The sequence below is a fragment of the Ptychodera flava genome, chromosome 13 (genome assembly GCF_041260155.1).
Source record: "Ptychodera flava strain L36383 chromosome 13, AS_Pfla_20210202, whole genome shotgun sequence".
Classification (NCBI taxonomy): Eukaryota; Metazoa; Hemichordata; class Enteropneusta; family Ptychoderidae; genus Ptychodera; species Ptychodera flava.
This window is the reverse complement of record NC_091940.1, coordinates 23,260,993-23,280,458: the sequence shown is the minus strand read 5'-3', so window position 1 is coordinate 23,280,458 and position 19,466 is coordinate 23,260,993. Positions and strand designations below refer to the sequence as shown.

General features: G+C 38.0%; 1 protein-coding gene across 1 annotated transcript; it reads left to right on the top strand.

Moving 5' to 3' along the window:
* Positions 1-97: 97 nt before the first annotated feature.
* On the top strand, positions 98-18,537 carry LOC139147874 (NEDD8-activating enzyme E1 regulatory subunit-like). The gene is made up of 14 exons (XM_070719089.1): positions 98-252; positions 2,277-2,441; positions 2,786-2,888; positions 3,229-3,308; positions 4,041-4,150; positions 4,438-4,547; positions 10,573-10,635; positions 11,808-12,023; positions 12,495-12,628; positions 13,138-13,213; positions 13,797-13,923; positions 14,769-14,905; positions 15,471-15,544; positions 16,080-18,537. The coding sequence occupies exons 1-14, from the start codon at positions 188-190 to the stop codon at positions 16,237-16,239; spliced, it is 1,620 nt and encodes a 539-aa protein (XP_070575190.1). The 5' UTR covers positions 98-187; the 3' UTR covers positions 16,240-18,537.
* Positions 18,538-19,466: the final 929 nt, after the last annotated feature.

Sequence of the window (19,466 nt, the reverse complement as noted above, 5' to 3'; positions counted from 1 at the left end):
ATTCGTAAAGTAAATGTCTCATTTCGTTCATTTACAAATTTTTAATAGAAAATTAGGCTATCAATAATATAATAAATATAAAACTAAACTGTGAGTAGAAAAATTTAAAAATAAAGTCTGATCACCTATGAATTTTGAGTCGAATTTTGTGTCCGAAAAAGTTTGACTTCCACACAAAAATCAGAAAATGGCAGCCCCCAGTGAAACCGGCATTCGAATGGACAAGGAAAAGAAATACGATAGACAGCTAAGGTAATGTATTGGGATAGAAATGCCGATCCCTGTTTATGGCTTTAAGAAAATCACAATACTGACGATTTTGTGGGAGTCAAATTCACAGTGGCCTAGGCCTCGATCATTTCGTGCTCTGTCACTTCCAAGTGTGATGTTCAACGCAGGTTGTCATGCGCATGCCTTATGTCATCCACCACTGCATGGATGCACAAATTGCATGAGTGGTGATCAAGTCCTAAATAATGCTGTATGCGACAATTGTTCCTAATTGTTGTATTCATTTGAGTAAATTGTTTTAAGTGTCACACAGTTTGTGCACTAATTATCACTATTTTACATCGGCTGAAAGGGGTCCTACTAATTACTGCCCGTGACTGCCCGTAGCTGCCCGAGGACTGCCCGAGAACTGCCCGAGGACTGCCCGAGGAGCAAGTAGGCCAAATTTCGCCCATTTTAACACTAAGCCAATAGTTTCAACTTAAATCATGCCCAGCCAACCAAAAATATCATTGATTTGGTGTTTTCTGTAGCGGTTTTAGAACCCGAAACACGCCAGGCTTTCGACTAGAAAGACGTCCCCATCTTGCTTGTTGAGATCATACCATTCAGTGCAAGGGGTGGTAGGCTGTCAGGCTGTACGCGCTCGGCAAGGTTATTGTGCCACCTCTCGGACTGAATGGTATGATCTCACTATCGAGCCTGCGACGTCCTTCAAGCCCGGCGTCTTTCGTGTTCCAAAACTGCCGGAGAAAACATCAGGTTAACGCCAAATCAATGATATTTTTGGTTGGCTGGGCATGATATAAACTGAACCTATTGGCCAAGTGTTAAAATGGGCGAAATTTGGCCCACTTTTCCTCGGGCAGTGCTCGGGCAGTTCTCGGGCAGTCCTCGGGCAGCTACGGGCAGTCACGGGCAGTAATTAGTAGGACCGGCTGAAAGATTTTTTTATAAACTACAATTTATGAATCAGGTTCAAACTGAAAATAGTGAAATGTCATTCTGATCTATCTTCATGGTCTGAATCATGTACTATTGTAGTAAAAGTAAATAGAATTGTAGACGAATTTTGTACGGCCCATTTGATATATTAGGGATATCTTTTTAGAAACCTCTGTTTAAATTGTAAAGAAATCTTGCCACAGAGCATGCAGGGAAGTAAAAAGACACCAGTGGTGGAAATATGTACTGAGTACAATCATTATGTACCTTCATATTATTTTTATGCACCCCTTGGGCATACTGTTGTAATGTTTCATTTTTCCATTTTACAAAAAAGTTGTCAGAAACTTCATATTTTTGAACACTCCATCATATTTGGTCAAAGGCATGACTTCAGTCACATGTGACCAAAATTAATGAAGAAAGTTTTATATTTTTATTGAATATGTGTATCATAAAATTTTCTTTGAAAAGTTCATCTCAGTTAGAACGCGCTAATTAATAAATATTTGGATTGTAAGCACCTCTTTGGATAGATTATTCTTCAAGTTTTGACAAGAGCATTTTTAAAGGCAAAAGAGTATTCAGCAAAAAGTGGGGCAAAACATAGAAAACATCTGACACATCCTACTGGAGGTTGAATAATGAGAGAAAAAACTGTGTTCACTGTGCATCTGGATAGAAAGAAACAACTTTTTATTCGTCCGGTAGTAGTAGCGTTTTGCCCTTCAGCTCAGAACTGCAATTTTTAGGCTATTCATTGTACTGAAATAAAAATGAAGTTTCTGGCTGATTATGATCTAAATTATAAATTTTACAGTAAAGAAATGTAGGGGAAAATTGGAAACTTGTATTTGTATGTGGATACATTTGATAAGATATTTCTATTCTAAAATACGCTGGCATTGGGCCATGATGATGCATATCCTATACGGAAGCTGGTCAGCTGCGAAATAAATACAGACACATAAAAAATATTTAACGCAGAATAAGAACATTTGAAACGTCACTATAGTTTGCACAAATGATGAGTTTCCCCCATCATTTAATTTTGAAAAATTTTCATCTGTTATTGTGTAATGTATCTTTTTTAAAAACAGGCTATGGGGAGATCATGGCCAAGCCGCCTTAGAGTCAGCTAAGATCTGTCTGATCAATGCCACAGCTACCGGCACTGAAATCTTGAAAAATTTAGTTTTGCCAGGAATTGGATCATTTACGATCATTGATGGAAATAGAGTATCTGGACAAGATATTGGCAATAAGTAAGTGTTTTCTGTTGCTATAGGTGCAAGATCTAAGGAAAATAAATGTGTTTCATTTATCATGAGCAACAGTACTTTGTATTTTGTACCTTAGCAATAATATTCATTAACTTACTCTGATTAGTTATCACACTTCAAGCTCATGAATTTTTAATTGAGAGCCTCTGTGCAGAAAACAAAAAAAAAATAAAATATGGGATCTTTTGTTTTGTTTTCTTTTGTTTTACTTTTTGTCAAGAATGATATGAGCTAAATTTCTTCTTTCAAATCCATATTAATACCAACTTCAGTGTTCATACTAGATACTTCAAATAATAATGGGTCTCACTTCAACTTTTCTGCAGCTTTTTTCTGGACAAGGACAACCTGGGTAAATCCCGTGCAAAAGTGGCAACAGAATTGTTGTGCGAATTGAATGCAGATGTCAGCGGTGACTGTGTAGAAGAGGTATGTTTGTAACTTGTCTTTCACAAAATGGAGAGTAAGAACAAGTTTCAATTCCAAACATAACAAGTTTCAATTCCAAACATGTTCTGTTATGAATCTGTAAAGTGTGCTGTGCCATTTATGATGAAATAATATGTGATGCACATTTTCTATAGTATTTCTTATTTTTTTTCGTCCCTTGGTTTTGCCAAAATTAACATATTTCGCTTAATAATGAATCAATGATTGTCGTGGACCTGTTTACAGGGAATGAAGACAAACAGGTTAATGAAGTTAAGTTCAAATTACTAAACAAAAATTTTTTTCTTTGAAGTTTATTTCATTCATCATTTATTTTCAGACTGTAGAGCAGCTTTTAGAAAGTAATCCACAAGTTTTCGAAGTATTTGATGTTGTCATAGTGACAGAACTTCCAGAAAGGTGAGTTCCCTGCTGCCAAGCTCCCAGTATCATCAAAACAGTGATAATCAATTCATAGACAGTTGATTTTTGAACAGGATTAGGTAATTTTTTGAAATTTGAAATTGATTCCAATCTTTTTAAATTGTGCAATGTGTGATACTTTGAAGTTTGAATATAAGCGCAATGAATCCCTGCTGATGAAGATATAAACACGGAAAAACTTCTGTAAACAAAACTGCCTGTTGACCTGCGAAGATTTTACTTTGCTGACATTCTGAATTTTCGGTTTCATTTGAAAGAGAAACAAAAGAAAAGATGAGAGTGAAATTTTGAACATTGAATGCTTTTATACTGAATCAGATATATTTGACAATAGACTGTAGACAAGGAAAGAAACTGTCTAAAACTAAACACATCAGCATTGCAGATTCAACGTTCAAACGTTTCACTGTCACCTGCTGGTACATCTTGTACCACTTCATTTGTATATAGTTCAGTTTACTTGTGGAGGTAGGAAGGATAAAATCTGCCTCTATGGTTTCTACATTATATACCCCGGTGTAGTGGTCTCTCCCATCTCTACTTGTAAAGTAGCGTCGTATGACTGAGTCAGATCTCTTTGCAATTCTCACACAAACACTCTGCTGATTTCAGCTAAACTTCCTGTCATAAACACAAATATCCTAAACACATAAAAAAAGATCCAGTAGTCCAGTAGTACATTATTATTATAATTTGCAATTTGCACAGGACGTTACTTGATTTAGCAACTTTTCTGTGGGGAGCTGATGTTCCACTGTTGATTTGTCGAAGTTATGGTTTCATAGGTTACATGAGGATGGCCATCAAAGAACACACAGGTGACTATCTTTATCTTCTTCGTGGATGAGTTCATTATATTTTGGGCATCGTTGAAGATCAGTCAACACAGACAGTGTTTTGTGTTAGTCTACTCCAAAGAAGTTGTTAGGGTTAGGGTTGTGGATAGCGTACATAGGTATAAGCCTGTAGCATCACTCTTTCGATAGATATCCAAACGTTTTTGTCCATGTGTCTTATCTTGTACCATATTTTGCATATTGAATACAATGAATTTGCCTTATGTGTACTGTATTCTTAATGCATATTTTCCATTCATCTCACCCAGTGATCGAGTCACATCCAGACAACGCCCATGAAGATCTCAGACTAGATAGACAATTCCCCGGCCTGGTCAAATACATTGACGGTATGAACTTACTGTCCATGACCAAACAGGTGAGTATGGCACAAACTGGGCATACTGAAGTGACCGAGCTCAGCCAATCTCTTTCATATGTGTATTTCTTCACATTTCCTGGTTGTACTGTCTGTCTGTGTTACTTGGGCTTACAATTGTTATTCACTGCTTCATTGAAAACTCCATCTGTTGACGTTGAGATTGTTATACAATAAATAAATATATTTTTTACTATCACAACTGGAAGTTGTGATATAGAGGTGGTTTCAACCGGTGTTTGATGTCGTCCATTTCCGTAAACGACAAAAAGTCAAAAACTGCTGAACAGACTGCGTTGATATTTGATACCGATACATAGACTGGTTCCAAGGTTCCAATTCCGAAAAATGGAGCCAAACGGAGCGCCGGTTAGATAGTTTTGGGAAATTTCTAACCCCCTTTTTATCTAATTGATTTTAGGGGTCTTTCATATATGCAGTTTTGGAATGTACACCAATCCTGCATTGTGGACTGTTTTATGAGTTGTTGAACAGAAATGAGGTTTTGATGAATGTTAGAATATAGCAGGATGGCTGATTCGAAGTATAAGAGATTTCTATGGTCTTTTGGGCATCAAAAGCATTAAAAAAAACATATTTCATAGTTTAGATTCTCACTTTTGAGATGACCCTAGGCATTTGTTAAGTAAACATCCTTGAGTCAATATACAGACTTTGAAATTCCAGAGATTAAGTATCCACAACCTCACATGTTACAGTCTTTCACTACAATGGTATGGCCCAAACCCATTGTTATCAATGGAGAGTGTGGATGTGTCTACAGGAAATTGGGGTGAACAGGTTAGACAATGACGTTACAAGTTGTAGGTTAGTTATCAAGGTAGCACCAGCATAGAGTCCTGAGCATCTGTCCATGTGTTCTCACAGCAAATTACAGGGAAAAAAATTATTTGAGAAGTTTCTCTCCTTTAAATAGAAGTATATTACAATTTAAACCTGTCATGGATAGATTGCTCTCAAATGATCTGAAACACAGTTATTGCCCATTAGCAACAAATCTATAGCAAGATTTATGTAAAGTTCATGAACTTACACAAGGTATTAGACAAAGATGACCATGACTTTGCTACTTTTCAACATTTATTTCAATCAGATTTCCCCAGCTTAGTGTATAATTTTGTAATCTTAATTACTGTCAACTTAGCTTTACTAACTTATTCATACCTCATTATTCTTACACTACTGTTATACCTTATAACCACAAAATTTCAAGAGATGCATATATGATTGTCACTTAACAATTTACAAATATGTCTTCTGCTTTTTCTCTCCATATACATACACTATAGGGAAAAAGTGCGTGATTAGAGCAGAAACTGACGCTTCTCGCAATCGGTGAGAATCTCTTCTTATTTCTCACCGCTGTCGGTGAGAAAATTTTAATCTCCACTGGAAATTGGTGAGAAATGCACTCCTTGGCGAGAATCAAGTGTGACATCAATTCTCACCGGTGAGAATGGAAATTCTCCCTAAGTACAGCGAGAATTGAAATTCACTGGCGAGAATCATCAAGACTCGCCGGTCGGAGTCTTTATGATTCTGCCAATGAACTGCGAGTCTTGATGATTCTCGCCAGTGAATTTCAATTCTCGCTGTACTTAGTGAGAATTTCCATTCTCACCGGTGAGAATTTATTCTCTCACTGATTCTCGCCAAGGTGTGCATTTCTCACCAATCTCCAGTGGAGATTAAAATTTTCTCACCGACAGCGGTGAGAATAAGAAGAGATTCTCACCGATTGCGAGAAAGTGTCAGTTTCTCGCTCTAGTCACGCACTTTTTCCCTATAGTGATATACATGTCTCTTTTCTCATAAAAATGAGCTTAAAATCGCAATGTGAAAAATAGTCTTTCAGCTATGATGTTGCTCATTGACTTCGTGGTCTGTCTAATTAACAGTGAGTGTGGTTGTTGATAAATGTCGATAATACTAGGCGGTCATATTATGTCCAAGCGCCATTGGCGGTATTTTTAACATAATGACCATAGGTCATTATCACATCTCGAAGTTGTGATATAGGGTTAGCTTCAACTGGTGGTGGACAGTGTCCATTTTCCGTAAACGACAAAAAGTCAAAAACCGCTGAACAGACTGCATTGATATTTGGTAGAGATATTCAGACTAATTCCAAGGTTCCGATTCCGAAAAATGGAGCCAAACGGAGCAGCGGTTAGATAGTTTTGGGAAATTTCTAACCCCCTTTAACTAATTGATTTTAGGGGTCTTTCATATATGTAGTTTGGAATGTACACCAATCCTGCATTGTGGACTATTTAATGAGTTATGGAACAGAAATGAGGTTTTGATGAATGTTACAAATATGCAGGATGGCTGATTCAAAGTATCAGAGATTTTCATGCACTTTGGTAATACAATTGATAAAAAACAACATATAATAATGTTTTAGATTTCTCACATTTGTTATGACCCTTAACATTACAGACTTGATGACATTACTAGCTGCTGGACCTGTTTACTGGCGCATTGATTTAAAGACAAAGATAGTTTTATTTTGTAATAGGACGTGTGATTTCGTAAAACATAGTCTATTAGCCTGGAAATGTGACTTTTGCGAATATTGCTTACCCCACTGACAAACAGTGTGGTTTGAAAATGGCTGGAATTCGCTACTTCGGGACTTTGTTTTCTGTGTGCATTTACAGACAAACTCCAAACCCGCAGCACCTACCCATTCAGTATTTTATGTACAGGTGTACCCAGAGATAGAGTAGTTTCACAATGTGCCAGTTGTGATCAAGTGCCATTGGCGCTATTTTATATAACCACCAAACAGGATTTGAACTCCCACACACTCACTGCAACATCGCCTAGCTGTAGGTCTAACACAAAACCAGTCAGCTACCGTTTCCAACCCAAAAGAGTTGGTCACAGCAATCGACTTAGATGTTACAATCCTGTGCGCGACCGAGCAACACAATGTACCGGTACGTGGAGCAGACGACACACAGACACAGTACAACACACATATAGTAATTGGAAAAGCATGAAGCTTTTTACTGAGCTATCAGACAGACTCGGGGACAAGTAAATATCCACCAGCAGAAACTGTCCACTCAGGTTAAAGAAATATATTTTTTACTATAACCCAAACGGGATTCGAACCCCCACATACTCACGGCAACATCACCTAGCTGCTAGGCCTCACACAAAACCAGTCGGCTACCGTTTCCAACCCAAAAGAGTTGGTCACAGCAACCGACTTAGATGTTACAATCCTGTGCGCGACCGAGCAACACAGTGTACGGTACATGGAGCAGACGACACACAGACACAGTACAAACACACACATATAGTAATCGGAAAAGCACGAAGCTTTTTACTGAGCTATCAGACAGACTCGGGGACAAGTAAATATCCACCAGCAGAAACTGTCCACTCAGGTTAAAGAAATTTATTTTTTACTATAACCCAAACGGGATTCGAACCCCCACACACTCACGGCAACATCGCCTACCGGTAGCTGCTAAGCCTCACACAAAACCAGTCGGCTACCGTTTCCAACCCAAAAGATGTTGAGTCACAGCAAAACGACTTAGATGTTACAATCCTGTGCGCGACCGAGCAACACAGTGTACATGGAGCAGACGACACGCAGACACAGTACAAACACACATATAGTAATACGTCGGTTTCGAGTTACCATAAGACCATGCGGTAATTCAAGGATTTTAAGCTTTCGCCACTAGGGGCGCTCTTCCTTTGACCGGAAGTGAGGGCTACTTTCTGGACTCCTGTCTGCGTATATTGCGATAACACAGACTCCGTATCCCTAACCTAAGTTTAGTCTACTTTCATCTGCTCTGTTGTCACCGTAAGCGTTTGACTATGCCAAACTTTTACTGCAAAGCCGGCAAACTCGACAAATACCCATGGATGAATAGCATGACCTTCCACCGTTTCCCCGATGTTAAGAAAGAGAAACGCCTGAGATCGAAATGGATAAGGATGATACATCGTGAACTTAGCTGGGTACCTAACAGTTTCCACATGTTTGTGATCTATTCCGCTCTCGGACTATGCGCCCCATAGACGTGTGTCCATATGCCTGAGAAAAAGAAAGTCAGGAAACCAAATGGCTATATTTCCTATATATACTATAGGGATTATGCCACCATGTCATCTTCGACGTTCGATTTTACTGTGAAAAGTAACAAGTTCATCTATCATGTAACCGTCGATCGTTCCCTCAAAATTCATACCTGGTACTTAATTTGCTTCAAAATCGCTCGTTTCGTGTCATTTTCTGCCCAATTCGACGGACACATCGCCAAAACATAAGCGTGAGCGACATTATTCGACCTTATTCGAGGGCGATGATTCTTATAATACTAAACGAAACGGCAACAGTCTCGATGTCGGCGTCTTGCCAACGCATGGAAAACGGGAACTTGCCTCGCTACTCAAAGAGCAAGATCATTAAAATGCATTTAAATAAATTTTCACAAACACAAACTAAGGAAAGAATCTACACTGCGACTGATGAGAAACCACACTCGGGTTTCGAAACGCAAGCATCAAAGGGCCACTCTATCAACTTTGTCATACCATAGGCCTGGCTGCGTCTCGCCATAAGCTTTCCCCACACGAACAAAACATTACCGTACACACAAATCCAAACTTCCCTACAAATATCCGAAACGAAACAAACATTTTTATTAACACAAACAATCGGATAAGAATGTAGGAACACATATTCAAAACGAATCAAACACAAACTCGACAAAAAAAAACCATTTTGGATAGTATGGTGGGGAGCCTCTTTCACATGTTTTACATTAGTTTCTAATCCAAGGTCAATGGATTTCTCAGCAAGCTCTACCAACTCAGCCTTTTTAGCTTTGGAAAGGGGAATCTTGCTTGCTTTTACAAATTCTCGTAGCTCTTTCATGTTCATTTTGCTGACGTCTTCCCGGGTGATGTTGCGACTTCCCTCCATGACTGAAATTTTAGCCCTCACTTTTGCAAATATCGCGCATCCCCATGCGAGGAATGTTAAAAATTTGTGCGTTTTCTGACAACTCGAAACCGACGTATTGGAAAAGCATAAGCTTTTTACTGAGCTATCAGACAGACTCGGGGACAAGTAAATATCCACCAGCAGAAACTGTCCACTCAGGTTAAAGAAATATATTTTTTACTATAACCCAAATGGGATTCGAACCCCCACACACTCACTGCAACATCGCCTAGCTGCTAAGTCTCACACAAAACCAGTCTGCTACCGTTTCCAACCCAAAAAAGATGGTCACAGCAACCGACTTAGATGTTTCAATCCTGTGCGCGACCAAGAAACACAGTACATGGAGCAGACGACACACAGACACAGTACAAACACACATATAGTAATCGGAAAAGCACAAAGCTTAATAATGTAATATTATAATTCTGAATTTGTCATCGGTGATAAAATTAAGCTCCTGTTAACATGAGAGTCTCCAGGACTGTCATCTCTCAATAAATATTACTATATATCTACATTTTGAGCATATATAAGTATAAATATATCTGGAAATAGAATTTTATGAGTGTGTGACGGTATACACATATTGACTGCCCTATTTAGGTAACAGCATCTGTTTGTTTCCCAGGGCCAGAGAGTCCTGCCAAAACAGTCTCTTTCATGTAAGCTGAGGGAAACAGTATGTTTTGGGTGACTCTCAGGCCAGAGGGGAACCAAACGTATGCTGTTACTCGATTAGGGCATGCCAATACATGTATTTGTTTTGTAACACAATACTGCCATCTTCTGTAGTGTTCTGGAATGTGCACATGCATGGACAGCACTTCAAAACTTCCCGAGTCAACAGTTTTTCGGAACTGGGAGTTTGGAAGAGGTGTGTCACAATATTTACCACATCATATGATTTTTAATCAGTCAATTGTCAATGTGTATGTTTGAGACCCAAGATCAGCATTTGTACCATATAAATTATGCCTTTTTTTTTCAAAATAGATTTTACAATTTAATATTTTGTATCTACAGGAACATAGTCACACTCCATATCTAGTCATCATAGCAAAATATTTACATCAGTGGAAGGAAGAGGTAAGACTCTGGTATTATATCTTTCTCTTTATTAACCCCCCTCCTTGCTCCGACCCCTGATACTCACCCTGTTGAAAACATTAGTAATGTAACAAATTGTTGTGGTGAAAACATTTTCTGTTGCAAGCATGAGTAGTGTTACTGCTATGTTGCTGTTAGCCTGTCCAATTTTACTATTTGGTCTAAAACTCTTACCATCTTCATTCTGCAAGTCCAACTTCGCTGAAAACAACACTGATATACAAATACTACCTTGAGTGTCGAGAGGAATTACCACATTACTTTCGATGTTGTGGTATGCGCTGTACCCATGGAATAATGGATTGTCATTTTTCCTAGCGAGAAGTATTCCCACAATAGAATGTCTGGTTACATTTGTTTTCTGTGTATTCATAGTGCCAGCAGTATGACGTTTTGTCTTGAATTCCTCTGTCTGGTGTTAAGGTGGAATGCATCTCAGGGACAGCTATCCTGACTCTCACAGGATGGCATCCATTTTGAATTTCAAATAACTGTAAATGTTAGGTAATTTATTTCTCTAGTCCCAACTTTGCCCTTTGATTCTTTATTAGTATCTTTGATTTTGAAAGAGAATGGTTGAAAAGTTTCATTGAGGAAAGTTTAAGCAAAAGTTTAAGTCTTTTGCCTTTGAGGAGAATACTACCTGAAAGCTCCATAAGCTGTATCTTTGGCGATTTTTTCAGAACTTTTGTTTTGTGGTTTCCTTACACTTTCTGCATTGAATCCCTAAACTGTAATTTAATGCCGAGTATTTAGCATATCACAAAACCTATATGAATATAATCTCCATGTTATTGGTTGAAAATTGTCTTCAAGTCTGGACTCAGAATTCATTTGTAAACAATAAACAATAATCACTACACACAGACAAGCTGTGTTGACAAAAAGGATACTCGAAATTTCAGCATGACAAACAGATTAGGGTCAGACACGGTAGTTGATATACAGAAGCAGAATACTGAAAACTTGCCACAAGTTACAGCTTATGTCCCTTTAACATGGAAGAACGATATCAATTTTAAAGTTAGAAAATAGGCTATATCTTAGAGTGGATTTCCATGTTTTAGCTCAGTTTTACAACATGTTACCTCCCTCTACATCACAGCAAATTATTTGTTCTCCATCTTCATTTTGCTATCACTGTTTTCCAGCACGAGGGCAATCCCCCTAAAAACTACAAAGAGAAGAACGCCTTTAAAGACATGATCAGGGAAGGTGTGAGGAAGAATGAAGAAGGAGTGGAGGAACTTGAAGAGAACTTTGACGAGGCTGTGAAAAATGTCAACAATGCCTTGGTGCCGACAGTAATTCCCGATGACGTGAAAAATATATTTAATGACGACTGCTGTGTAAATTTAACCTCAGATGTAAGAACTCACTATGACTCTTGAAAACATAAAAAGATTTATTATTGTTAGATATCTTGATATTAAGAAAGGGATGGGAGAAGGTTATTGATATGTGATAACACAATGGTAAATAGGTATGTTTTTTCAATATGTGCAGAACCCATTAGGGTTTTAATGTAATAGTGTTATTATATTATTATTATGCTTACCTTTGTTTTCCAGTGTGGGAAGTGTGTCCTTGTCTCTAAATCCATTCATTCAAAAGAAATTAGTGGAAATGTTAAACCATACATGTTCCTATATGAATCAGATTAGCTGTGTGATCCTTTTTTTGTGCTACCCCAGATAGCAGCAGTTCATTCAGACTACTTCTGACTCGTAGCTTTTTCTTTTTCCTTAGTGATACACCTTGTGTATGTGTTTACGCAACGGTTAACCGTGTTCCTGTGTTGCATGGAGCATTATTCTTTTTTTTTTTTCACCCTCCAGAGCTCTTCATTTTGGATTGTCAGCCATGCCATCAAACAGTTTACAGAGAACGAAGGCAAAGGTGCCTTGCCACTCAGAGGCTCCATACCAGACATGACGGCAGATTCCAAGAGATACATACAGCTACAGAATGTGTAAGCTTTTCCTCAAAGCATTGAATATGCCACGATTTGAGATATCTGTGCGTCAAGATGTGTGTGGTCAAGTTCATGACAATATGGCGTACCTGATGTGTGAAGTCATTTTTTGCAAGCTATGCATACAGAAGAACACAGATATATTTGACATTGTGTTTTTCATTCCAACACCTCAGAACAAGGTGGTTGGTGATCAAAAACTTCTGTTTACCTTGCGTGGATGTATCTCTCTAGAGGAGAACTGCTCTTGAATGATCAAGGAAAAAATCTTCAAATCATTCACCATAACTGCCTTTTATCCAATCCTATCCCAAATATTGTTTCTTGTGCATATCACAATGTCTGCCTTGATTTTACTAGAAGTGACTGTTCTTTCACGTGGACAAAACATATTTTTCTTACTTGAATTGAGGTCCCATAATTACTTGTGCCTTATGATGAACTAGTCTTTGGGAACATCTTCAGAAAATATTCAATAATGTGACGTAATAAATGTGTCTCTGCAGGTATCGAGAGCAAGCTTCACAAGATTACCAGGCCATCACTGGTAGAGTTCATCACATTTTAAATACATTAGGTTTGGTAAGTATGTTTTATGAAATCAAAGAGCTTTTGACACAGATACCAGCATGATACATTAAAAGAATATGAACAGAGATGAGGCTTCAGAATTCCTGTTAACAAAATTGACCCTTCAAGTTAGCTTCAAATATGCTATATTTGAAAAGTTTGCATCGTGCCAAAGAAATTATTCAGCATTTACCTTCAACTTTATTGTTGATGTACTGAATCGACTGAATTATTTCTGTGATACATGCCATTTTTTGCCATTTTATGCGTTTAAAATATCTGTAGCTGAATGTATACAAATTACAACACCCCAGATATTTGTTGTGCATAGAACCAACAATGTCACTTCAGGATAGCAAAAGGTATACTCTCAGGTATGTACTGATCTAAAGACTAACATGTCTTTTAGAAGTGAGTGTACCATACATTTTTACCTAAGAGATTCCTTGTATCAGTGTTTTCTTTCCTCCAAAACTCAGGTAAACTGTCCTACTTACGGAACTAAACTCTTCCACCGACATAAAATTAATATCAATTATACGCCATAATAACTCACAGTAATATTGCTATTATTTCTCCTTTTGTTTCCCTCTAGCCACTTGACTATGTTGCAGATTCTGACATCAAACTCTTCTGTAAGAATGCACACTTTGTACGAGTGGTGAGGTGTCGACCCTTGGCTCAGGAATATAACCCAGAGAAAGCAAAAACAGCAGATATTGGTAGGTACGATGATGTTATGTAATGTGTACATTGATGAGCTAATTCAGCTTTGAGAAGTCCTGGACCACAGGTCTTGTCTGTCTTGTCTGGTGGATGTGAAATTCCTTTGGTTTAATAGAGTATTAAATGTTAGTCTAGTTGAATTCATGCCAGACGTAGATGCTTGACTGCCAGGCTACCCTGCTTTTACGCTTATGGTCGTACTTGTAACAACTAAATACAAATTTGATTGGCTTGTCCCGTGCATAGAGAAATGCACAACTTTCAATTGAATGAGCATAATGGTTTATTTGTTTGCCTTGGACTCGTAATACCATACTTTTATCAGTCCCTGAAAGCTTAATTTGTGATGTAACCAGATATATCCAAGATGGAGATGCAAAACCTTTTGATAGTATCACTTCATGATGAAAACACTCCATCTCCTACTCAATTCTTTATGATAGGTATATTATCTCTATTGATCTTGCCAGCATCGACTCAACTTATGTGTTCTCAACATATGTACTTTTGTCGTGAAATCAAAGAGGATAGATCCTGGATTAACAAAGTGATGGCTTGAAATCAAAGAGGGTAGATCTTTGATGAACAAAGAGGTGACAACATGAAGTGTCTCATCAGAGTTGTCAGTTCTGGTGCTTACAGAGTCAAAGTAAAAATTAAAATGCAAACTTTGCTTCAATTCCAACTGAAAAACAGTCCATCTTCAAGATGAGCTAACAAAAATCCAAACCCCCACCGCAGAAATTAATGATTCCAACGAAAAAGTAGGAGAGATAATCATGAACTTCCATACTTAAATTTTTCTCCTGATTTAAAAATTTCTTCTTCTGTATTTACACAGCAACTAATCTAGAAAATCCTGACAATGAAATAGTCTTCTACATTCTACTAAGAGCAGTGGATAGGTTTTACAGTCAGTATAGTCGGTATCCTGGTTTCTATGATGACCAAGTGGAGGCAGACATCCCCAAGTTGAAGGTAACACTACCGGGATACCATTGCTTTTAACCCTTCCAAACTTACCTGTTGTCCATGAGAAGATAGTTTATCCCCATTTGTGTTGGTAGTAAATCTGGCCCAGTCCACTGAAAGTGGGGATTGTTTTGTGGGTGATGTAAACTTTACTCCATTTTCGGTCAATGCAAACCTCCATGATGCTCTGAATGTCAATGTTAGTGTCATTATCTTTTTATGTCGTGAGCAAGAGATAGCCAGAGAAATATACATTGCATGTCGGAGTACAATAAGTATGGTCTGTTGATTCATTGTAGGACTACTGTAATTTGTTTTTTTTTCTTGCAAGCCCTTTCACCCACATGCAAGCGTTTATAAGTCAAACCACTTATTTAGCTGCAAAAAACGCAGTCGAACCAAACTATCACTATGTGTTGAAGGATATATTTAAATTGCAAGCGTAACGTCACCACCAGTAGAGACATTTAACCAAAGGTTCCTCAAAGATGTGAAAAAGGGAATCATTTACAGAACAGAATGTGTTGCTCCTATCCATGCCTGATTATCTTTCTTCTTCATTCACACACAGAATTGCTTGAACAATATTTTACAAGAATGGGGCTTGTCACCTTCCTTGATCAAGGATGACTATATACATGAAATGTAAGTTTTATTTCTCCTTCCTTGTATTCTTCCTAAGCCATATTTTGAAATGAAATTACCCACATATGTATTTTGGGTTATTTACACAGGGATCATGATTAGACATTGTTTACACTGGGATAGTCAGATGAGTTTTGAGTGGCGCCCTCAGTGACAGGGGATGAGGGAGACATAGTTGTCTTGTCTTAGTGTGTGGTTGGTGTTGTGATGTGGCGAGGTATTTTTTCCATGTGCATGTAACACTTGTATTCAGTTTGTACCCCATGTATGTATACAGTTTACGCCTTATTGAATAACATATTTTAAACTTGATTATGCTACCATAATATGGAAAGTTTGCGCTTAGTTCGGTGGGCAAGTAATCTTAAGTTTCCAAGAACAGAAATGCAGCATTTACACAGCATCATAGGGAATCGAATCACTGCTATTTGGACATTGTTAGTGTGATAGCATCAAACATGGAACTGTGATTGCATTTACATGTAAATGAGTGTGTGTATGCCCATTTCAATGTACATTTCATGGTTAATTTCAGGTGTCGCTATGGTGCTTCAGAGTTGCACACCGTGGCGGCGTTCATGGGAGGGGCCGCTGCACAGGAAGTGGTCAAGATCGTCACCAAGCAATTCCTGCCATTTAACAACACTTTCATATACAATGGCATGACTTCAACTTCTGCAACATATTCTCTGTAACCTCTGAACTCCAACCTGTGAACCCTCACATGGTGAACAGCAATTACAGTGTTTAAGAACAATTGATTGGAGAAGATGTGGTTAGGACAGCAAGAGTCCTAGATGAAAATGCACAGCTCATACAAAAAAAATGTGCAAGAATTATGTGATGTCATATACTGCAGCATTACATGAAACTTCCCATGGATTAGTCTGGTTCCCTGCCCCCTTTCTACCGCTGGCTGCGCTGTGCTAACGAAAAGGGTCAGATACATGTCTGCACCAGCCATTTTGCCCAGATTTTGGGCAAAATGGCAGTGGCATGTGAAGTCAGGCTGGAATGTTCGAAATGACTGCACCCTTGACAGTAACTCAGCAACAAAGCAGCGAGGGCAGTTACATGAACATTTTACACAAGTCTTCAAAAATCAATGTTTCAGTATGCAAAACGTCGTACGAGGTGATTTTATTTGTGAAAGAGCCTTCTTCATCCAAATGACAGAATCAAGTTAGTTTTTTGTTTGTTTTTGAAATTTGAAACAACATGTAACACTGCAGTGGACATAGCTGATGTAGGTGCTCCCCTTAGCAAATCGACATGTTCCATAGTGTCGTCCAATCAGTGCCGTGAATAGAATGGCGCATACCTGACCCTTTTCGAAGAAAGGGGGCAGGGAACCAGTCTACCCATGGATATACTTGACATGTCCCTCAACATAGTAGGCGCCACAGATAATTGCCATATGCTGTTGATAAACAAAATAGCCTAGGGCCATACATGTATGCTGTATGAATGCAAGGATTGCAGCATCACATTATCACACAATGCTCAATCACTCGAAGTTGTGTTTTCTGTACTATATACATGTAGTTATTATTCGTGGCCGCTCATTGAGCAGTATACTACGGTAAATATATTTGCTGGGTCATGATAAGACACTCATGGACAGAATTTTATAATAATGGGGTTCGTAAGATACATGTATATCCCAAGGTTGCAGGGCTAAGGCAATTTTTGTGTACATCTTGTCACTTTAATGGGTGCTGTAGTCTGAATAAAGACCAGGCAAATCTATGTTTTGTGACAAATTCCAATGCTGTGATTGTATGGATGTGCTAAGCATTATTCCACTAATATTAGCAAGGGAATTTTGCAAGAACTGTTATAGAGCAGTTTCTTCTGAAAATTTTACATTGTTATGTCAACTTTTTGCAAAAGTAAAATGACTCCATCTGTACCATATGAAATGCTATTTGTGAATCCTTGCTAGAAGTGTGATCTGGAGTTCTTTCTCTGTGATGAAGACAAAATCTGCCTGTTTTCCTAAGGCAACTCATGCTATTGTTGGACGGCAGCACATCCGTCGTCCGATGATCTGGCAATTTTCAAAGTTGTAGTTTCCTCCAATATCTTTTTTGGCCCTGATATGTACCAAACGCACAATAGGACGGGGATATGGGAGGGGTCAAACTGTATGTGTCTATCATTCAGTCTTTAGTCTCTTATTCGTGCCTCATTAACATTCTGTTTTTGAAAATCTTATTCATCAAAAAATCATAAGATCTTTAATGAGAACAGTTGTCCCAGTTGTTTCTGATTTGTTCAGGTGCTTAGCACATATAATCCCCAATAGAATGAAGGGATATAGATCTTTTGTTTTATTGGAAAATTGTATTTATAGTATTATTCTCTTTATTTCCCCAAAACAGACACTCTTATATCAGACAGGCGCCATGAAAGTCTTCCTTTGATAATATGGTTCCTCATGAACCCTTTTCCTGCCAAGTCAATATTTCACCACCAGGTCAAGATGGTTAAAATTAATGAAACACAACATATTCAATATGATGTATTTTAACATAATACTGTACATTTGAAGGCTGTTGAAAACATAATACTGTAAAGTTGATTTTTTTTTGGACAAAAGATGCTATAACATACCAAGCCAAGTGGGTGAAAATACGTCATGTTTTGGCTCAATACCGCTTTTTACTGACTTGGCTGATGGGGAAGTGATACAGTTATTACTGTCTGGCAGGAAAAGGGTTAATGTAACTTTCAGCATATTTGGGGGGATGAATTTCATGTCAGTTTATAAGTTAATCAAGCAGGGCAAGGGATAATTGATGTGCACAAAATAAACTCAGAGCCATGTAAGGACCTAATGTAAATTATCGGTACACTAGTTCTTGCAATATTTGTTGGAGTATCTTCCCAAACAACTTTCGGCCACAAGAGGGCGATTCAATCCAGGAACACCCAGTGGCATTTAGACCATATGTGGTGTACATCAATAAAGCTTGTATAGTTATAGATTATCTAGTTGTAGACACTGTAGTTTTCTTGTACATTGTGCTATTCTTTACTTTGGCTTCAGAGATCAATTTAGGCACTAACCTGTGTTTCACCCTGTTTGTAAATCTAACAATGTTGCCTATGGATAAAATATGGTGAGAAGTGAAATTTCTCAGCAACTTTTTCATTATAAGCATTTTGCATAAAGCTTCTCTATCCACTGGACAATGAATCAAAGCGTTCCAAATTGTGATAAACTATGTTTGGTCAAAGTTGTGCAATGAACTGTAATAAGATGTCATTACTGGTCACGCATGCTGTGACCTTCCATGTAACAGGTCTACTGTAAGTCTAGGGGTGAAATATCCAAAAATAACATATTTCATTATTTGTGATTGAGACCGACATTTTCCATTTGAAATGGGTTTTACTGAGCTATGTCATCTACATTTACGCAAGTTTGAATTCACCACAATCAACCAGAACTTTGTCATCCGTTTGGCGGAGTAAAACTTTGTGATACATGAACATAGGTGGCCATTTTATGGAATCTTTTATGAGGTATAAACACCAAGTAAAATTGAGGTTGTATAGTTGCAAGCACAAATAAGTTAATATAACATTTTTTTCACAAATAAAACAAAAAGTACACAAAATATATCTGTCTGGTGAGGCTGAAAGTGATCATGACAGCGTGGTATCTCTGTATCAAGAGTATATTCTCACTGTAATCTCCTTTGGCTGAATAAGGTGACCATGTTTCAGAGAGAGTCACATCATACACAATACATGTATCAGGCTGGATTCCAATATTTTGGAGCTTCTTGTCATCAAAAGGTCAGACAGTGTGCATCAGATAATATGTATGAGGACCGGCCGTATCAATACACTGTAAAACATGTCTTTTCAGCTTACATCCTTTTCAGCAAATTTAGCTAAGTCAGTGAATTCG